Raw genomic sequence first — 18,469 nt, 5'->3', positions numbered from 1 at the left:
TGCCCCGGTGCGGGAGAGCCCTCCCGCTCCCGCGGCGCCTACAAACGCCTACGGGAAGCGTAGGCCTGGCACCGGGCGCGGCCCGGCCCCCGCACACCCGCGCAGACTACCGGTCCCGGCATGCCCCGCGAGCCGGCGCCCAATCGCGGCGCGCTTTGTTGGGGGGGTGCGGCAGGCGCCGAGGCCCCGTTTCAAGATGGCGGAGGACGGTGAGACAGCAGTGAGGCGGCAACCGGCGAGGCCCCCGCGGCCGCCGGCGGAGGAGAACGACCACGAGCACTGCAGTGACTGCGAGAACGAGGCGGAGCGCGGCTCCCACCGGGGGTGAGCGGCGGCCGGGGCCGCCCCCGCGGCGGCGGCCGGGCCCATTGAGGCGGGCAGCGGCCGGGAAGTGCGCGGTGCCCCGCCCCGCCGGCGCGCTGATTGGCCGTCGCGCAGCATCCCGCGCTGCGATTGGGCGAGCCGCCCGTCAGTCTTTCGGGGGGGGACGGGCCCGCGGGGCTCCCATTCACGCCTGGTGTGGGAGCGTGTTCTGAAGCTAAGCAGGGTCGGGCCCGTTCGTGGCGCGGATGGGTGACGGCGTGGGGGTTGTCCGCGGGGCAGCCAGAAAGGGGCCGCGAGTGCATTTTTTTTGCCAGAAATGAGCCCAATTCGCAGCTCTTCTTGTCCATGCGTTAGGGTGTGTCTTCCCACATTCCCCAACTCCTCCAGCGCAAGCCTTGTCCTCCTCCTGGCATCTCCGCCACCGCGGTGGCACCCAGGGTGGTGGCACAGTTGGGCGCGTTGTCTTGCTCCCCGGAGCCTGTGGCCTCCCGTAGCCGTTACTGCACCCTGGAAGAAGCCCAGGCTCCTGCACACCCATCCCATCGTTATCCTAAACACAGTCCAGGGTTTTGCAAAGCTCAGCTGACATCGTCTTGTGGCTGGAGGAGCGTGGCGTCCAGAGGTGCGCAATGGTGAAATAACAACGATTAGGCTGGGAGTGAGCGCGTGCGGCGGGGCAGGTCCGTATCTAGGTAGGAAAGATCTAAAATCCCTAACGTAGTATCCGTGTTACTCACTGCCTTAATTAACGAGGTGCAGAGCTGCCTCCCCATGCCTGTGGTTTGCAGGAGAGGCTTTGTCCTCGTTCTTGCTGGCTCTGCGTGCGGCGGGGCACGGGAACATCACGTGTTTCCAGAGGTTTCCGGAGGTTTTGTGCCTTGTGCTTCGCGCACCGGAGCCTCGCCAGGCTCCTCTTCCCGCTCGCCCCGTGCCCCAGCAGCTGCTTTCCCAGCCCTGCGACATGGAGACCGTCAGCTTGAAGAGCTCTTCTCCCTCCGTCGGCAGCTCTCCGTAGGCAATCCCGCCTGTCCGCTAAGTGAAGTGAATAAAAGGTCACGCAAGAAATATCACAGAGGCTTTTTTTTATGACGGCACAGATGCCTGTTTATATTTTATTTGCCTCCCGGGTGTGGCACCGTGTCTCAGTTTAATAGGTTTAGCCGTGGTTGGGGAGATTTTTCTTTTCTTTTCCTCTGACATGATTAGGTTTGTGGAAACCAGAGCCGAGCAGAGAGGAGACGCGGTGCTTAATCACCGTTATTGCCCAGCCCAGGGCTTCAGCCTGCCCTTTGCCAGGAAAAGGTGTGTTCTTGAGCCCTCTTCCTACCCTAGTGTGGGCATCGCACCTTCTGCGACCCCGAGGAGCTCAAATGCAGTTACCTGCCCCGAATAGAGCGAGCGTTGAAGCGCAACAAGGTAACTGGGCAGCCTGGGAAGTGTCCTGTAACAAATATACTTAAAAGAGTTCGGATCGCCCGGGAAATAACATTAAAAGCGTGGCTGGTGGGCAGAGCGATAACGAGCGCAAGCCAGGGAGGCTTTGGGGCTCTGGCAAATCTCCTGTCCCCCCCCCAAATCTAACGGGGGATCCACCTAGGAGAGAAAAGACCGAGGGGTAGGAAAGGTGGCGGTTTTCTTTCTTGATGCACGTCGGGTCCGTCGATGTCGTGCTGTCAGATTACATTGGGGCGTGGGAGCGATTCTGGTCCCCCCAGCTGAATGCTGTCCCCAAAAAGGGGGCAGGGGAAGTGCCTGGGGCCGCGGGGGTTTGCAGAGCGCTGCTGGGAGTCCTGCCTCTGCCCAGGGCACCTTGAGAGTCACTGGATCTTGGCCCTGAGATTTAAAACATAAAAATATTACTTCGCGAGAGCAATACTTCCTTTCCTTTTAAGGACAGGAAAGAGGAATTGAGTTTCCTCTGCCTTGGTCCTGTGTCAGCACTGGGAAGTGGCTGCCCCGCTCTCCGCTGCGGCCGTCCGAGTTGATTTCCTAGAGAAAAAATTCCCAGTTTGATGTCTGTTGCGATTTCCTTTGTGCAGAGAGGGCTTCTGTCATGTCTCCGGTGTCTGCGGAGGGTTTATTCCCGTTGTAGATAAAAGACACCGGAGAGGCAGGAGACGCCGGCGCGGGCTCTGCTCCCCGGAGCTGCCGCGAGCTCCGTGGGGTTTGTCGGTTCGCAGGCAGCAAGCGGCGGCGGTGAGACCAAGGATTCGAGTGTCCCAGCCTCGTGAGACGGGTCCGTTGTTGGCAAAACCACCCGGGGACGCAGTTTTGGGTGGGAAAAGTTCAGGGAGGGTCCTGTGGCACGAATTGGGTTGTTGCTGGAAGGGGCGCTGGAAAGCGAAAGGGCTTTTTTTTTCTTTTTTTTTTGGTGGGACGGCGGGCAGCTGCCTGGTTTGGCGATCCCTGCCCGCACCTACACCGCGAGAGGACGTTCCTGGGACAACCGCCGTGCTCCAACGTGCAGAACTTAGTGGTGGGTGTTACGTGGGGCACAAAACCGCCGGGCTCTGCGTTGGGACCTGTGCTCCGCCATCTGCAGAGCCTCCCTCCCCGCTCCGGCCCCTAACGAGATTACAACCTAAGTACCGCGGGCGATTAGCCCCAGGTTTGGCAGAAGGATTTTCCAGCGCCTAAATAAGGAGCAGGGATCTATTCTTTCTCATCCGATACCGTTCAGGCGAGGAAGCCAGGCCCTGCGGTGGAGGAATTGCAAAACCGCACGAGCCCTTGTCCCAATCTGCGTTTCCAGTTTGGGTTTTGAGGAAAAACGAGCGGCGTTTGGTACCGTTTGCTGCCTTAGGTGGGAGACGGTCTGAGAGCCCAAGCGTGGCCTTTCGATTTGTGTAACGAAAGATGCTTTTTGATGGCCGCAACGTGTACGCTGTGGGGAATAGCGCCCTGCCCTTGCCATCGAAATCCCCCCGTGCCGACCCAGAGCTTCCTGCTGGGCTTCGGGAGCCCGGCAGCTGCGGGGAGCCGGCCGCAGCCGCGGTTGTCCTCCCTTGTGCTCCCCCAAGTTGCAAAAATAAAGCTCTCGGATCTGGGAATACAGCGGGAGCGCACATGGATCCAGGTGGTACATCACTGGGTGCTGAGCCCCAGTTTGTTACTGGTTGCGTCTGCTGGTGGAGGACGGTCAGGCTGAGCGCGTCTCGCCTTGAACAAGCGCAGCCGGTTTATTTAGGTGCTTCCAAAAGTCTGCTTTCGAGATCGCTCAGGTTATGGGTATTATTTTCTGCGCAGCGGTTAAATTGGGCTCCTTTCCCTCAAACTGGAGGGGCCGTCTGGTAGCGGGGAAGGGGGGTTGCAGCGATGGGGAATGGCCGTCATGGTGGTGATGCCTTTTCTGGGAGAAGGGAAAAGTATTTTCCTTAGTCCGAAAACAGACCGTTGTGATCCCGGAGGGGATCGGGAGATGTTTCGCGTAGAGCAGCCAACGCGCCCTCCTCCACCCGCTTTATCTCTCAAAGCAGCTCGGGCTGGAGAGGAGATAACGGGGGAAAAATGCCGTAAGCGCAGCCGGGAGGGCCGTGGGCTGTGGGACGGGAGCTGGCCGGCCTGGCGCTTAACCCTTCCTGGGGGGTAAAACCGGCGTCAGCCCTTGCAGCGACTGTGGTAACTGGGATTTCGGACGGTGCAGCTCGTCCCAGGACACCGGTGGGACGATGCCGTTAATTTAGGGAGCGTCCAAGGGGCTTCAGCTACACTGGAGCATAAAGAAGAAGATATTCTCTTTCCTAAATGGACTTAAAAATAGAAAATGCCTATAATTGTTGCTTCCCAAGGTGTAGCGAGTTGGACCTTCGGGTTTCCCAGCATTTTCCTGCGCGCTGGCGACTCCTCTGCCGGGTTGGTTTTCATCTCCCAGCTGGAGCAGGGCCCTTCCCCATGTCACGGCACCTGGGATTGCAACAACCTCATCCCACCTCGTGCCACCCTGATTTCTTCCAGGTCACGACGGCTTTGCTCATAAATCAGGGAGGGTTTTTCTCAGCACTTTTACCTGCGAGCCCGGCGTGGGGCTGGAGCGATATTGGTTGGGCTGAACTCATTAGCGGCAAGCGGGGAGTTGGCAGCTCTGATTTATGAAGCAAAGCGACGCCGACTGAATATGCAGGGGCTGGGAGGATTTTATTTGTCGCATCTGACGCCCACAGCATCCCAACTCGGAGGTGACCTGGGAAAACGTGTCCATCTCCTTTGGAAAGGGGCGGCTTCCCAGCGTCTGCCCTTGCACGTGCTCGCAAAGCCCCTCGTGCTGTCAAGTTTGCGGTGTTAAAATCGGGAAGGAATGAGTTGGATGTGTTTATTGCAGCTCCGCGGTGGGTGGTTTGGCTCATCCCAGAACCTCAGTGTGGCCATCGTGGCTGGCTGGGCACTGGCCAGGTCTCGCTTGTGCTCTGCTGCAAAGGAGTTAAAAAAAAAAAAAAAAAAAAAAAAAACACACAAAAAAACCCCAACCCAACATTGCGCATTTGTCACCAAAATCAATAGCGGTGTCAACACCGCTTTGCCGTAATTACTTTTGCTGTCATGTCAGAGCTTGCGGCTCCTCGGCTGGAGGTAAAGCCCTTTCTGGGGGTGGGAGGAAAGGTGAGGCGTCCTCCCCCCTCCCCAGGGATGCTGATCCCCGCAGAGCTGCGGCTTTGTGGCTGCTCCTCTCTGTGCTCTTGGAAAAGAAGGGGGGCTTCTCATCGAGCCCCTTTTTGGGGAGCAGCTCGCCCTACGCCACTGCTTGTTCCCGGTGCCGGTGAGCGGACGCTTGCCGTCTCCCGGTGTTTCACGTGGGGGCTCTGCCGACAGCCAGGAATCTTTTTTGCCAAACAGATGCCATCCAGCAGAGTCCCCGCTGCTGGTCGGGTTTTGTCCGGAGGAAAGCCGCCTTCCCCTGCTCAGCTGCTCCGTGTCCTGCAAACCAGACGTCTCCGCTCCGCGGGGCGACGGCTGCCCGTCAGGTCGGGTTTCTGCGCCGGGAGCAGCGGCGGCCTCGCCATCCGCAGGCATCCCCGCACCCAGCCCTCCCGGCTCCGTCCCTCAAAAAAAGCATTTCTCAGCCCGCTTTTCCCTGGTTTCCAAACTCCCTGCTCAGACCAGGGATATTTTTTTTTAAACCTTATTCCCCTCCCTGCTTTCTCCTTTTCCTGGCCTTGCTGAAATACATAGTTGGACGCCGTTCCAACGTATTTTCCAGCGTGTTGCTTCTTTCTTTTTCTCGCTCCACCCATTTTACTGCTGTCTTGTGTTTGGTAAAGACATTAAGCCGGTCCAGGAGTAAGCAGGACTTGGCGGGGGGGTGGTTCCAGGCTGGCCGGTGCCTTCGGTTCACCGTCTGCCTCTGGGCAGATGAGAGCCGTGCCGTTGTCCCCGCTGTGAAAGCAGCAATCGTTTTGGGGTGCAAGGAAGGAGGTGCCTCTATATCTTAGAGTAAATAATATACTGGCTTGGATCCCCGAGCTGAGATTTGGGGAAAGAAGAGGATGAGGTCCCTGGGCGCAGGAGCGCAGGGACACGTCCCACGGTGGCGGGGCTGGTGGGAGTCTCCGGGGCAGGTAGGGCAGACCCAGTCCCACAGAGCTTGTACCGGTTTCCAGCCAGAACCGCTCTGGTGCGGGCTGGTGGTGGGCTTGGCGGTTGTAGGTGCTGTGGAGATGCAAAGAGCGGCTCCCACCCAGGATTCTCCATGGCTCCGTTCTCCCCCTGTGGAGCCAGACGCAGGTTTTCATCCTCGGTGAAAACAGAAGGAGGAAGATGCTGTGGCTTTACTGCAGAACGAACTCTGTGCCATTGATGGGGACAGGAGAGAGCTGAGCGACACTGGCGGTGTGCTTTGCAGAAGACCCCTCCTGTGTGTCGGCCACTGGCCCAGTGTCCCCCTCTCTTCCCCTCTCATCCCTCCGCTCGATCCTGCTCCAGCCGTCTCTGGGGTTGAATTTCCACCTGAGCCGTGACCCTCTCAGGGACCGTAACCTGGTTTGGGGGACCGTTGGCAGGGAGGCTCCCGGCTTGGGGTGCCCCAGTTCCGCAGCAGTAACGTCACCTGTCCCGCCTTGGGATATCTCGGCAGGGCTGAGATGACACGTGCCGTGCTGGTGGCAGGCGCCTCTCCTGTCTCTTGGCATCGAGTCCCAGCCAGACCTGCCCGTCGGCGAGGCCGGGCTCAGCGCGACGTTCCACACCTGCGGCTGCTTTGGGGCCATCATCATCTGGGTGTCCCCGCATCCCTGGAAGGAGGAGCGATGCCCTGGCGCAGGCGCTTCCCACCCTGTGTTCCCAAAGAGATTTGCTGCTCAGTCTCCGTTTTCCAGCTCCACGATAACAATATAATAATTTTCCAATCGAACAGCCACCTGTTCTCCCAAGGTCATCACCTCTGCAGGGGGGGTGACATTTGGTGCAGTGTCCTTGGCCACCAGCCCCTCTCTGGTGCCTGGCCCTGCTGTGGCCGGACCAAGGCTGGACAAGTGTTTCCTGCTCCCATGTCTCTCCTTGGGCTCAGAGAGGAGGAAAAAGCCCAAGCTGGGCATCCCTGATGTTCCACATGGTGGCTTTGGGCATGTTGGGGCTGAGCAGGGTGATGTGACAGCAAAGACGTGGTCACCTGCAGTGCAGGGCTGGCTCGTGGGCTGGGAGATGTTGGCGCTGGTCCCCTTTTGGGAGCTCACCGCGGGGAGGGATGCTGGGGAGAGGACACGTGGCCGCACCCCCCGTGCACTGGGTATTCCTCCTCCCGGAGACTTGGATTCAGAGCAGGGAGCTTGTATTTTCTTTAGGGAGCTTTAGAAACCTTATAAATGTTCTCCGGTAAAAGAAAGGCTCTAATGATGTTTCTTTTGTTCCCTAGCGGCTTGAGTCCAGCAAATGACAGCGGAGCCAAAAAGAAGAAAAAGAAACCGAAACGGAAGAAAGAGAAAGGAGGAGATCAGCCCGACCAGGCTCAGGACCAGTCGGCGAAGGTGACGGACCCCTTCCCACAGTCACAGCCCCATCTTGAACCTCGCCAACGTAGCTTAGGGCAAGGAAAGAGTCTCCCGATCCTGGTTTTAGGCGCTTGGCTGCTCAAAAAAAACTTCAGGTTTAGAGTAATTTCCCCGCCTGGCTGCGTGCGTGGGAATTTCCGATGCTGCGGGAGGCGTTTGCGGAGCGCTCCAGGGTAAACGCGGTCCTTGGCTGGATATGCCAGCCAGTTCCAGCGCCGCGGTGAAAGGGTCAGACTGGCGCCTCCGAGTTATTCTTTCCGGATACCAGCTGCCCCCTCGCAGGCGGGGAACCGCCACCTGCCAGCTTCCTCTCCTGCCCGCAGCCAGCACAACGAGCGCCTTCTCCTGCTTCTTGGACGACGGCTGATGTTGTTGATTTTTTGCTTGATTAACATAAGAACAGCAGCCGGGGCAGAGCACAGTCTGTCTTACCCCTCTTGGCTTTGCCCGATCCTCTCTAGCAGACGGTGCTCCGTGAAGGAGCGTGGGACGCGCAAGGTTTGTCCCTCCCAGCGCTGGCAGTCACCCCTCTTGTCCCCTCGGGTCCCGTGGCAGGGGACACGCACGCAGATCTGCACATCGACAGAGGCTGTTTCTGTCCGATGCCCAGTTCCCATCCAAATATTTCTAAGATTTTGTCCTGTGCAGAGCATTTAACTGGGGCTTCAAACTAACGTCACCGGGAATCAGGGAGGAGCTGGGGTTGTGAATTCAGCCCAGAGCTGCCCGCCCTGCCAAGGTCTGCCTGCGGGGGGAGGAGGAGGAGGAGGAGGAGGAAAGTTGTCCTTCATCTTGACTCAGCCTCTCTGCCTTGTCCTGGTCCACAGCGCGCAGGGAGTTCTCTGGAAGCTGCGGTTTGCAGATACGGATCCAGCTTAGAAGCAGTGAGAGAGAAAAGCCACCGCAGAAAGGCCAGGCGCTGGGTGTGGGGGGACCCGGGGTGTCTCTGCGTGGGTGTTAGCCAAGGTGAGGCAGGGAGGTTAGCGCTTGGGGCTCGCAGCACCCTCCTTAACTGAAGCTTAAAGCATTTTAAGGCACTTCGTCTGTCCCTTTTCGACCCAGGAGTGCCTAGAAACCAGGTCTAGGTGTGTGGCAGGTGTCTGCTAAAAGGGTTCATCCGTCTCGTAGAGGGTTACGAGAGGATCTAGGCTGGGAAGTGAGTCTTCTCCCTGCTCTCCCCTTCCTGGCAGGGTCAGCTCTAGGTTCTCCTAATGAGCTGAAATACAGACTTGGTGGCTCAGCTTACTCATTTTGTCTTTCCACCCTCCTTTTCCGCCCTCAGATGAACTCTTTACCCGCTGAGAGGATCCAGGAAATTCAAAAAGCCATCGAGCTCTTCTCTGTAGGTCAGGGCCCTGCCAAAACCATGGAGGAAGCCAGCAAGAGGAGCTACCAGTTCTGGGACACGCAGCCAGTGCCCAAGCTAGGTACGTACAGCCCCTCGCTGTTCCGTGCTCCTTGGGGGAAGCCTTGTGGTCCCCAGGCTGCTCAAAGAAGCCCAAAGAAGCTGGTCTCTGGCTAACAAGCCAGTCCTTGGATGGCCCCTCACTGCTGTCCTGTCTGGGCTTCGAAGGCATCAATGACGCTTGTCCGCCGTTCAGCATCACAGACTGAGCGGCCAGCCCTGCCGCCGGAGAGCTGTGCGGGCAGCTGGGGGGGCCGAGAGGGACGAGGAGCCGTTTCAGACACCCGAATTGATGCCTCCTGCGTTTGGGCGTCCCTTAATCTCAGTCTTTAGCCCTTGAATTAGGTCTCCCCGGCCCTCTGTGCCCAAGTTTCATGCGGGGTGTTGCCAGCCTTTCTCTTGCCGAGTCCCAGGGGGGCTGGAGCTAACCGGCTCTCCCCTTTTGGTGGGCTGAAACTTCCCAGCAAGGGGTCCTTGGTGGGGACGGTAACTTGGGGTGAGACGGGGCCAGCCAGTGGTGGGAGCCTCTGGGGAAAGCAGGTCCACGTGCCACCACGTCGTTGGTTTGCTGGGCTCACATCAGGCTCTGGCCCAGGCAGGTCCTTGGGTTTTCCAGCTCTAGTCCTGGCTCCAGCCCTTTCTCCGGTTTGCATTTGATGCTGCTCTTGATGCTGCCACACAGATCGCTGCGTCAAAAGGCGTTCCTCGGCGTGGCAGGAGCACTTGGCAGCTGAGCACATCTGAGAGGGGCAGAGCCGCGTGGCTGGAAGACGCTCCTTCCCGAGCTAATTGGAGCAAACCCGCAGTGCTCCCGGGGTGCCTGGGATTGCTTCGCTTAGTCTCTCCACCCCTGCATCCCCCAGGAAAATCCATGCAGAGCTCAGGAGAACTAAAGAATGAGTCCAAGCCCATGGTTTCGAGATTTACCCGAAGCTTGTCATGGCTTCAAATTGGCTGCTCTTCAGTAATTTCCTTCATGGGGTTGTGTCCGACCCCTCTTGCTGCAAACACCGCGCTCGATTCCCTTTTTGTGTTGTCGGCACCAGCCCGAGGCTTTCTTTGGGCTCAAAGACTTCGCTGGGAGCAACGGTCTGAGCTTTGTGCTGGGAAAACCGTAGTGAGATGGCACGGGCTTACGTGCGACAGCAAAGCCTGAGCTTGCAGTTCCCCTTTTTCCCAGAGGATCCTGGATGTGGCAAACACCACTTCTGCTGGGGTAGACCCTGGAGGAAGGGTGGAAGGGCACAAACCAGCCCGCTCCTGGGTCCCGACGTCTCCCGTGGTCCTTGCCCAGGAGCACGCTCTGGCACACAGCGTTACCTACACGAGGCTATTCAGGGTCGGGGAACAAAAGCGCTGTGACATTTTGGGAGCCGGGTTTCAGAGCGATTCAGCACCTGCTCAGAACAGAGAGGACGGCCAGGGGTGAGCGTTTCTGGAAGCCGCCCTGGGTGGGTGTGATGGGGGCAGTTCTTGCTCTGGGCTTTTCTTCACCTCCCCATTGCCAGGAAACCTTTTGAATGCCTTTTTAAGGGAATTCCTAATTAGCGCGGCTTGCTTCTCTTGGCAGCGCTCAAGTGATGCCGCTGTGTTGACATCCCTGAGAAAGCCGGTGCTTGAACCGACATCTCTGGGCTGAATCGGGGACTTTCTTGGCTGACTCGGGGACTTTGGGAGTCAGTGTATTTTCAACAGAAGTTGTCTTGTTCGCTGCAGCTCTTCTTTAAGCACAGTGGGAAGGAAACCCTGACGCTTGCCAAATGGCAGGGGCCAGAGCTGGCCGGGAGAGAGCTGCTATCCGATGGAGCAGCTCACGGGAAAGTGCTGGCCGAGGCTGGGACTGTAGGGATGGGGAAGGATAAGGCATTGCGTGCGGACCTGGAGGACGTAGCCCTGAAGCTCGCGTCAGTTTGGTCGCCTCCTCTCTACTGCCCCGTCGGCTCTACCCGAAAGAGGAGTTTTGGTTCTCTGCCCCCGTGTCCCATTGAGCGCGTGGCCCGTCCCAAACCGGGTGGGTGAAATGGTGATCCCTGGCTGCCCGCACCAGGCACTTGAGGGGGGAGATGCACGCTGGGGAAATTGGTCGCCAGATGGAGGTGGCGTGGAGACTTAGCCTCAAACAGCAGAGAGCATCTTCATGGCTCCCCGCTCTCTCTTACAGGAGAAGTGGTGAACACCCACGGTCCCGTTGAGCCAGACAAAGACAATATCCGTCAGGAGCCATACACCTTGCCTCAGGGCTTCACCTGGGACGCCCTGGACCTTGGGGACAGAGGGGTGGTGAGTACAGGCAGCTCAGCACATGCGTGTTGGGAGGGCGTCTCCGTTGCATGGTCGGCGGTTCCATGCTTGGACTGCTGAAGCTGGTTTTGGGGAGGGGAACACATCTCTCGCCGCACCAAGCGACTCTCCAGCTCACGCCATCTCCTTGGAGTTAGATGGGTCCGACTTCCCCCACCCTGCACCTACCTCTCACCCATCCCACGTTGGCCAGGTTGGCCTGGCTTCTTCATGGGGATGAACAGGGTCTTCTGCACATGCTCTTTAAGCCTAAGGATGCCTGAAGCCAGGAGTTTTCCCTTAGGAAGACCCTCCAGACCCTGACCCGCCTCCTTGGGAGATGACCCAAGGGCAGCAGGGCTCCGTTGTGTGTCCTGCTCCTTATCCTGCTCCGCAGTGGCACTGGGTCAGGAGCCCAGAGAGCAGCACGGAGCAGGGGACGTGGTGGGAGCAGGGACACGGCTGCATGCGGCTCCCGTCGCTGCGGCCACGCAAAATGTGTTCAGGGTCCATTCTGAGGGTAGCTGGGGCGTGCGATGGCTGAATAACTCTCTTGACCTGCTTGGTCTCTCCTGTTTCAGCTGAAAGAGCTGTACACACTTCTGAATGAGAACTATGTGGAGGACGACGACAACATGTTCCGGTTCGATTACTCTCCTGAGTTCCTGCTGTGGTGAGTGGCACCAAACCCGCGGAGCGGAGGGTGTTGGATGCTGCCAAGCCTGATGCCGGTGACAGCGCAGCAGCTGCCTTTGCTTGTCCCGTCTCACGTCTTTCTGAAATCTCCTTTCCCCATCTGTCACCGTACGTGTGTGCAGTGTCTAGGTACGCTGCGAGAGGGGTCTCTCGCCCAGCCCTGCTTGCCTCTGGTTTCTTTGAGATATGGGAGCCTAAAACTGGATTATTTTCCTCTTTGGTTTGATCCCTCGAGTGTTTGTAAAAATCCCGGTAGCTGAGGAGCTTCCCAGTGCCCTGGAGCTGTAGGATGAAGGCGGCTGCCAAGTAATGATGCCAGTAATAATACTTGGAGACCTGTTGCAGCAGAGCTGCTGCTCCCTCAGGGCATTCACCGATCGAGGAACATGATTCCTGTGTCACTAGTGAGAACTTGCCTTGGCCACGGAGGGCAGGAATTGCCCTGGATGCCGGTGGTCCTGCCTTGGTCACATCACTGTCACCCTCTGCTCCTCCTGCCTGCAAACCCACGGCCACATCGGGCAGCCGGAGCAGGACGCAGGGCAGTGCGGGGAGGCGGGAGCAGGTACACGGGGGACCGTGGATGGGACGTGACTTCTGAAGTGTGTCTCGTCTCCAGGGCGCTGCGTCCTCCGGGCTGGTTGCCCCAGTGGCACTGTGGAGTCAGGGTTGTCTCCAGCAAGAAGCTGGTTGGATTTATCAGCGCGATTCCAGCCACTATCCACATCTATGACATGTGAGTGCTGCTCGGCTGCTTTTCTCACCCTTGATGGCGCGTGGGGCTTCCTGGGAGCGCTCAGGAGGTCTGGCTGTGTTCTCCTCCTCCTCCCTGACCGACTGAGCCAGACCCACGCCGTTCAGCCGTGGAGATGCTTTGCTGCTTGGAGGAGAGGGTGGGGGATACCTGAGGTGGGCAGTGAAGTTCTGTGCAAGGACGTCTATGCAAGGAGTTAGTAGCTCTTACGGCTGTTTTCCTCAACGCGTTCAGCCAGCTTGGAGCTCTGTCTTACAGAAATCCTCCAGAGCTGGATGGAGACCATTTTCCTTGGGAAAAGCTTGGGTAACAGCTTAAAGGAGAGTTCTCCAAACCCAGCCCTTGCCCCTTGGCCATCCCTGAGGCTTTGACTCCTCTTTTCTCTTGAAGGGGCTGGAGGTAAATTGCCCAGGGCGTTGGACCGATCCTCCCAGGTGAGGACAGCCGGGTCTCATGCTCTGCGTTGTTTCTTTCCCAAGAGAGAAGAAGATGGTAGAGATAAACTTCCTGTGCGTCCACAAAAAGTTGCGATCCAAACGGGTGGCTCCGGTTCTGATCCGGGAGATCACGCGGCGGGTTCATCTGGAGGGGATCTTTCAGGCTGTTTACACCGCGGGAGTGGTGCTGCCAAAACCTGTGGGGACTTGCAGGTGAGTCTCTGTGCTTCTCCAAAGAGATTTTGGTCTGCAGACCTTCCCTTGCCACCCTGTGGCGTGGGTGGGATTCCCCGGGACAGGAGAGAGCAATTCCAGCCCAAGTTTCTCCTCCCCACACCATCCTTTCAGGATTAAGCCCAGTAGCTTTGCTTAAGCTGCTCATGTGTCACCAGACAGGAGACTTTCTGCAGCACGAGCGCTTCAGGCTGCCCTTTTTTTTTCCCTCTTGCGGGAGCCGCTGGCCTCTTCGCCAGCCGGTGTGATGTTCTCGCTTGCCCTCTCATGGCAGCTACGAGAACCTCGTGCCCGTGCGGCCGTCCCGCTGGCCAAGAGCAAGTCTCCCACCGCAAGTGTGTTTCTGCAGGTACTGGCACCGGTCCCTGAATCCTCGGAAGCTCATCGAGGTCAAATTTTCCCACCTGAGCAGGAACATGACTATGCAACGTACCATGAAGCTTTACCGGTTGCCCGAGGTGGGTGTCAGCCGGCGTCAGAGCTCACGAATTGCTCCTCGCTGAGCGAGGGGTGAGGCTGGGAACTGGAGGCACAAACATCTCGGCCGAGGTCGAGTCCTCTGTCTGGAGAACTGGGGTTTGTTTCATGTAGTAGATGACTCTGTCAAGCCGTTGCGCTTTATTTAATCTTTATTTATTTTTGCCCGGGTACCTGCATTTTAAGGGCAAATTCTTGCAGCTAGAGGACCCTGTGAGCTTTTGTTTCGTGGTGAGTCATATTCCCGTCCTCCTGGTAAAACGAGAAGGCAGATATGACAGCCTTCATCTGTCCAAACACGGCCTCGGAGTGACCTTGAATTGGGTTAGTCCCTCATTCTTCAGGCAAACTGATGGGTTCTGTCACCGCAAGTTGTCCTGCTGGGGAAGTTCCCCAGCTGGATATGGGAGAGAAAAAAAACAAAAAACAAACAAAGCATTAAAATTGCCACCACCTTCCCCGACCTTGTTGGCTTCCTTCTGTCGGTCAGAGCTGCTCGCTTCGGCTGAAGAGCGCTGCGTTAGCGCTGGGCGGCACACGGCTCCTGTCTCCTGCCTCCGCGAAGGCGCCGGCTGCTTCTGTGGAGCTACCGATTTTTTGCGCAGAAACCCAGAGCCAGCAGCAGTCCGTGATCGGGGCTTTGCTGAGCCATCCCAAGCCTAGATTAGAAATCGAGTCCAACTGGAATAACGTCAGGTGCTTCCTTGTGGTGCCTGGGGCACGTCTCCCAGCCTGTCCCACGTCTCCCAGCCCATCCCCGCCGCGCATGGGAGCAGATCCCCGGAGGGAAGGGGTTATCTTGTGTCGTTAGTGGGTAGGAGGCCACTTCCAGCAGGACTTGACCCGGCAGATGGGGCTTTGGGACTTGCTGTGCTTCTCTGCGGTCTTTGCCGTCGGCGTCACGGCCAATCGCATCCATCCTTAGGCCAGGCAAGCAGGGCTGGGAGGGGGAGCGCTGGGTTGTGGGGCTGAGAATGAGCTGATCTAAGCAGAGAGTGTCTCCATGCCACTTGTTGGAGAGCCCTTGGGTGATAAAAGCCACCGTGTAAGGAACACAAATGATTCGTCCCGCTTTCTGTAGACTCCCAAGACTGCTGGCTTGCGGCCAATGGAGCACAGAGATATCTCCGCGGTGCACAAGCTCTTGACTGAGTACCTGAAGCAGTTCCACCTGACGCCCGTCATGAGCCGAGAGGAGGTGGAGCACTGGTTCTTACCTCAGGAGAACATCATCGACACCTTTGTGGTAGAGGTGAGGGGGCGGGGGCAAGAGGAGGGGGGTGTTTTCCTGGGCTTCTGCCTCCACTGGAAGAGTGCGCGGTGAGCCGTGGGAGCAATCGGGGAGGTTGCTGCCCCAGGCAGTGAGATACTCTTCCAGGGTGGGAGGTTTGAGCTGCGGGAGGATGGTCCCTCTCCATCCTGGGCTGCCCCGAGTCTCCTTACGAGGAGCCCACACATCACTCAGACTGGCAAAGCCCCTCTAAGCCTCCAGACGGGCTTTATCTTGGCTCTGACGTGTTGCGGTGTCACTTCTGACTTCCAGAGCGCCCCGGGGGAGGTGACAGACTTCCTGAGCTTCTACACGCTGCCCTCCACCATCATGAACCACCCGACTCACAAGAGCCTGAAAGCTGCTTATTCCTTCTACAACGTTCACACCAAGACGCCTCTCATCGACCTCATGAGCGATGCTCTCATACTCGCCAAGTCGGTGAGTGCTGGCAAGGCCGAGGCGGCACCGCCGGGCAGCTCACCGCTTGCCTGGCCGCCCTTGGGTTTACGGGGAGGGCCGGCCGTGGGGCAGGGCTTGGCCCCAGGGCTGTAGAAATCCAAATCCTAAAGGATCTGCCACCCGGGAGAGGGATGCAAGCGTAGCCTGAGCCCTCTGGCTAGCGTTGAGCTGAGCTCAGCGTGTCTGCTAATTCCTTACGGCAAATGATATTGCTGTGTGTCCGCAGCGCTTGAATTGAGGGCGCCAAGTGCTTCCCTGTCAGCTTCGCTCCCTTCCTCCGGGGGTGCAAAGCTGGGCAGGAGAGGGGGGCAAGCAGCTCACGGGTGGGATGAACTCCCCGGCACGTAAGCAGGAGGAGCTGATGGCTTCGTGTCTTGCCCGCGCAGAAAGGATTCGACGTCTTCAATGCACTGGATCTCATGGAAAACAAAACCTTCCTGGAGAAGCTGAAGTTTGGGATTGGGGACGGCAACCTGCAGTATTACCTGTACAATTGGAAGTGTCCCAGCATGGCACCAGAGAAGGTCAGTGCCTTGGGGTGCTGGGGTCCTCCAGCGTACGGGAAGGGGTCTTGTCTCCTCAGCCCCCCAGGAGTGTGCCGCCACACACCCCTCGGCGTTCCCAGGCCAGCAGGGCACACAGGAATGGGTGAATCCCATAGCAGCCTTCCAGTCCCTGAAGGGGGCTCCAGGAAAGCTGGGGAGGGGCTGTTTGCAAGGGCAGGTAGCCATAGGCCGGGGGGCAATGGCTTAAACTAGAGCAGGGCAGGGTTAGATCAGCCATTAGGAAGAAGTTCTTTCCACTGAGGGTGGTGAGACACTGGCCCAGGTTGCCCAGAGAGGGGGTGGAGGCCCCATCCCTGGAGACATCCAAGGCCAGGCTGGATGCGGCTCTGAGCGACCTGATCTAGTTGAAGATGTCCCTGCTCACTGCAGGGGGTTGGACTAGATGGCCTTTAGAGGTCCCTTCCAACCCAACACGTTCTGTGATTCCATGATAATCCAGTGACAACTCCTCTGTGCTCTTCCCGCTGTGCCTGCACAGAGCGTGTCCCTGGGGAAAAGCGCTCGCCGTGTGTGTCCCCCCCAGGCTCGTTTTACTCTTGGACTGGTGCAGGTTCAGTCCTTAACCTCACGCGCATCCGCACGGGCGACCTCGTTCCTCTGGGGGAGGAGGCCAGGTACAGAGAGGAGGCAGACGGAGGGCTGCGGGGGGACAGATGTGACACCAGTATGGACAGTCTTGCGTATGATCTCGACACAGGTAGTCTCGGTATCTCGACAGGGGGATGGACAGTCGCTTGTCCGTACCTGGGAGCTGGTTGCTGTGCCCTGTGAGCCCGCGCGGGACCCGGGTGTCACTGTGCAGCGCCGTAGCCTGTGTGTCAGGCTGTTGCGGTGGGGTGAGACGAACAAGAGCCCGTCTAGAGAGCGCAGATGAGCTTGGGAGCCGCTGGGTGGTTGTTGAGCAGCACCCCGTGACGGTGGGGAGCTCTGCAAGCACGGTCACCAGTAGCATGTGCAGAGGGGCTGAGCCGCAGGGGCTCCAGGGTGTCACCTTGTCCCCAGCAGCTCACTGTCCACCCAGCAGCTCCGAGCGCTTGCAGCTGCGCCTGTAGATGCTCCGTCCGCCTGCCCTGGGCCGTTTTTAGGGAGCGTTTGGTTGCTACCGTGTCCCCACCCTGAAGCCGTGTTTCGGCATCTGTCTGGTCCGCAGCCACCTTGGAGGGGACGGTGCTCGAGAACCAGAAGGCCACCCGGCTGCGCAGCGCTGCAGCCTGCCCGCCCTACGTCGCAACAGCTAATTAATGCCTTAACGGCAGTAACGGAGCTTCGGTTCCAGCTTTGGTTAAGCTGGTCTTCAACCAGCCTTGCTGGGCCGCTGAGCCTTTCCAAAAGCTCCAGGAGGTCGCGGGGAGGTTTAAGCAATCCCTTTTCTCGCTGGTGGGTTGGAGAGCCTGCTAACTGGGAGCGCTCTGGCCATACCCTGTGGTGGGGCTGCTCCAGCGGGTCGGAGCCTGGAAGCAGCCACCAGCGTGTCCCCGTCACACAGCGGCCAGGGAGCAGCCGGCAGTGCCGGCCGCCTGCAGAGGGGTCTGTCCCGCTACTGGGCTCTCGGGAAGCAGCTCCTCCCAAATCTGTTGTTACGTCTAGGACAAGTGGAAACGGCCTCAAGTTGCGGCAGGGGAGGTTTAGGATGGATTATTAGGAAAAATTTTTACACCAAAAGGGTTGTTGAGCATTGGAAGAGGCTGCCCAGGGAAGAGGTGGAGTCGCCATCCCTGGAGGTCTCTAAAAGCCGGGCAGACGCGGTGCTGAGGGACGTGGGTCCGTGGTGGGTTGGGCAGTGTCGGGCTGATGGTGGGACTCCATGATCTTAAAATTCCCTTCCAACCTCGACGATTCTATGATTCTGTTTAGCTTAGAAGCAACCTTGGCTCGTAAATCAAGGCTCTCTCGCAGACTGGCAAAGTGGGGCTTGTCACACCCCAGACATTGCTCACCTCCCCAGATTGGGGCTGGGCAGGGTCCCTGCGCCCCTTCGGCCACGAGCCCAGGGCTCTCCCTGCCCTCAAATAGCCCAAAGCCGGTGGAGAAACCCACCTGGACAACGCTGAGCCCTCCCGGCTTGGGCTTGTGAGCTGTGTCTGCCGGGAGCCGGGTCTGGGGCAGAGGACGCTGGCGCTGGGACACACCTTTACCTGCCGTCTCCGTTGTCTCTCCAGGTGGGACTGGTGTTGCAGTAAGCGAGCCCTTGCCAGGAGAGCGCGGCGCCGCCGAGGAGCCGGCCCCGGCGGAGGTGCTGCCCTCGTCCTTTCTGCCGGAGCCGGAGCCGTGCCGGGAGAGGTGGAAGCGAAGCAGCCGCGCAGCCGCCCCACCGCCTGGATTCACCGACCGCGTCCCGCAGCGCCGGCCGCCGCTCCCCCGCCGGCGTCAGCCGTCTCCTTTGTTTTGATTTAATTGCATCCTCGTAAAGACGTGATCAAGGGAATGTAACTGCTGAAACTAGCTCATGATTGGCATATAATGGAGTTAACGGGTGAATAATAAAAGTATATATTATATATATTTTAAATCTTTCCTGTTCCAAACTGACACGAGTTGCATTCGTCTGCTGAAGGCCACCTCCGGGTCACCGGACCATGACTTC

General features: G+C 58.5%; 1 protein-coding gene across 1 annotated transcript; it reads left to right on the top strand.

Moving 5' to 3' along the window:
- Nucleotides 1-43: 43 nt before the first annotated feature.
- Nucleotides 44-18,354, top strand: NMT1 (N-myristoyltransferase 1). Its single transcript, XM_063354213.1, has 12 exons — nucleotides 44-324; nucleotides 7,169-7,280; nucleotides 8,587-8,731; nucleotides 10,871-10,989; nucleotides 11,571-11,662; nucleotides 12,305-12,421; nucleotides 12,919-13,089; nucleotides 13,460-13,568; nucleotides 14,669-14,839; nucleotides 15,131-15,298; nucleotides 15,706-15,843; nucleotides 18,045-18,354. The coding sequence occupies exons 1-12, from the start codon at nucleotides 197-199 to the stop codon at nucleotides 18,063-18,065; spliced, it is 1,491 nt and encodes a 496-aa protein (XP_063210283.1). The 5' UTR covers nucleotides 44-196; the 3' UTR covers nucleotides 18,066-18,354.
- The last annotated feature ends 115 nt before the right edge of the window (nucleotides 18,355-18,469 follow it).

Source organism: Chroicocephalus ridibundus, chromosome 17 (assembly GCF_963924245.1).
Source record: "Chroicocephalus ridibundus chromosome 17, bChrRid1.1, whole genome shotgun sequence".
NCBI lineage: Eukaryota > Metazoa > Chordata > Aves > Charadriiformes > Laridae > Chroicocephalus > Chroicocephalus ridibundus.
This window is presented reverse-complemented; position numbering and strand designations above follow the sequence as displayed.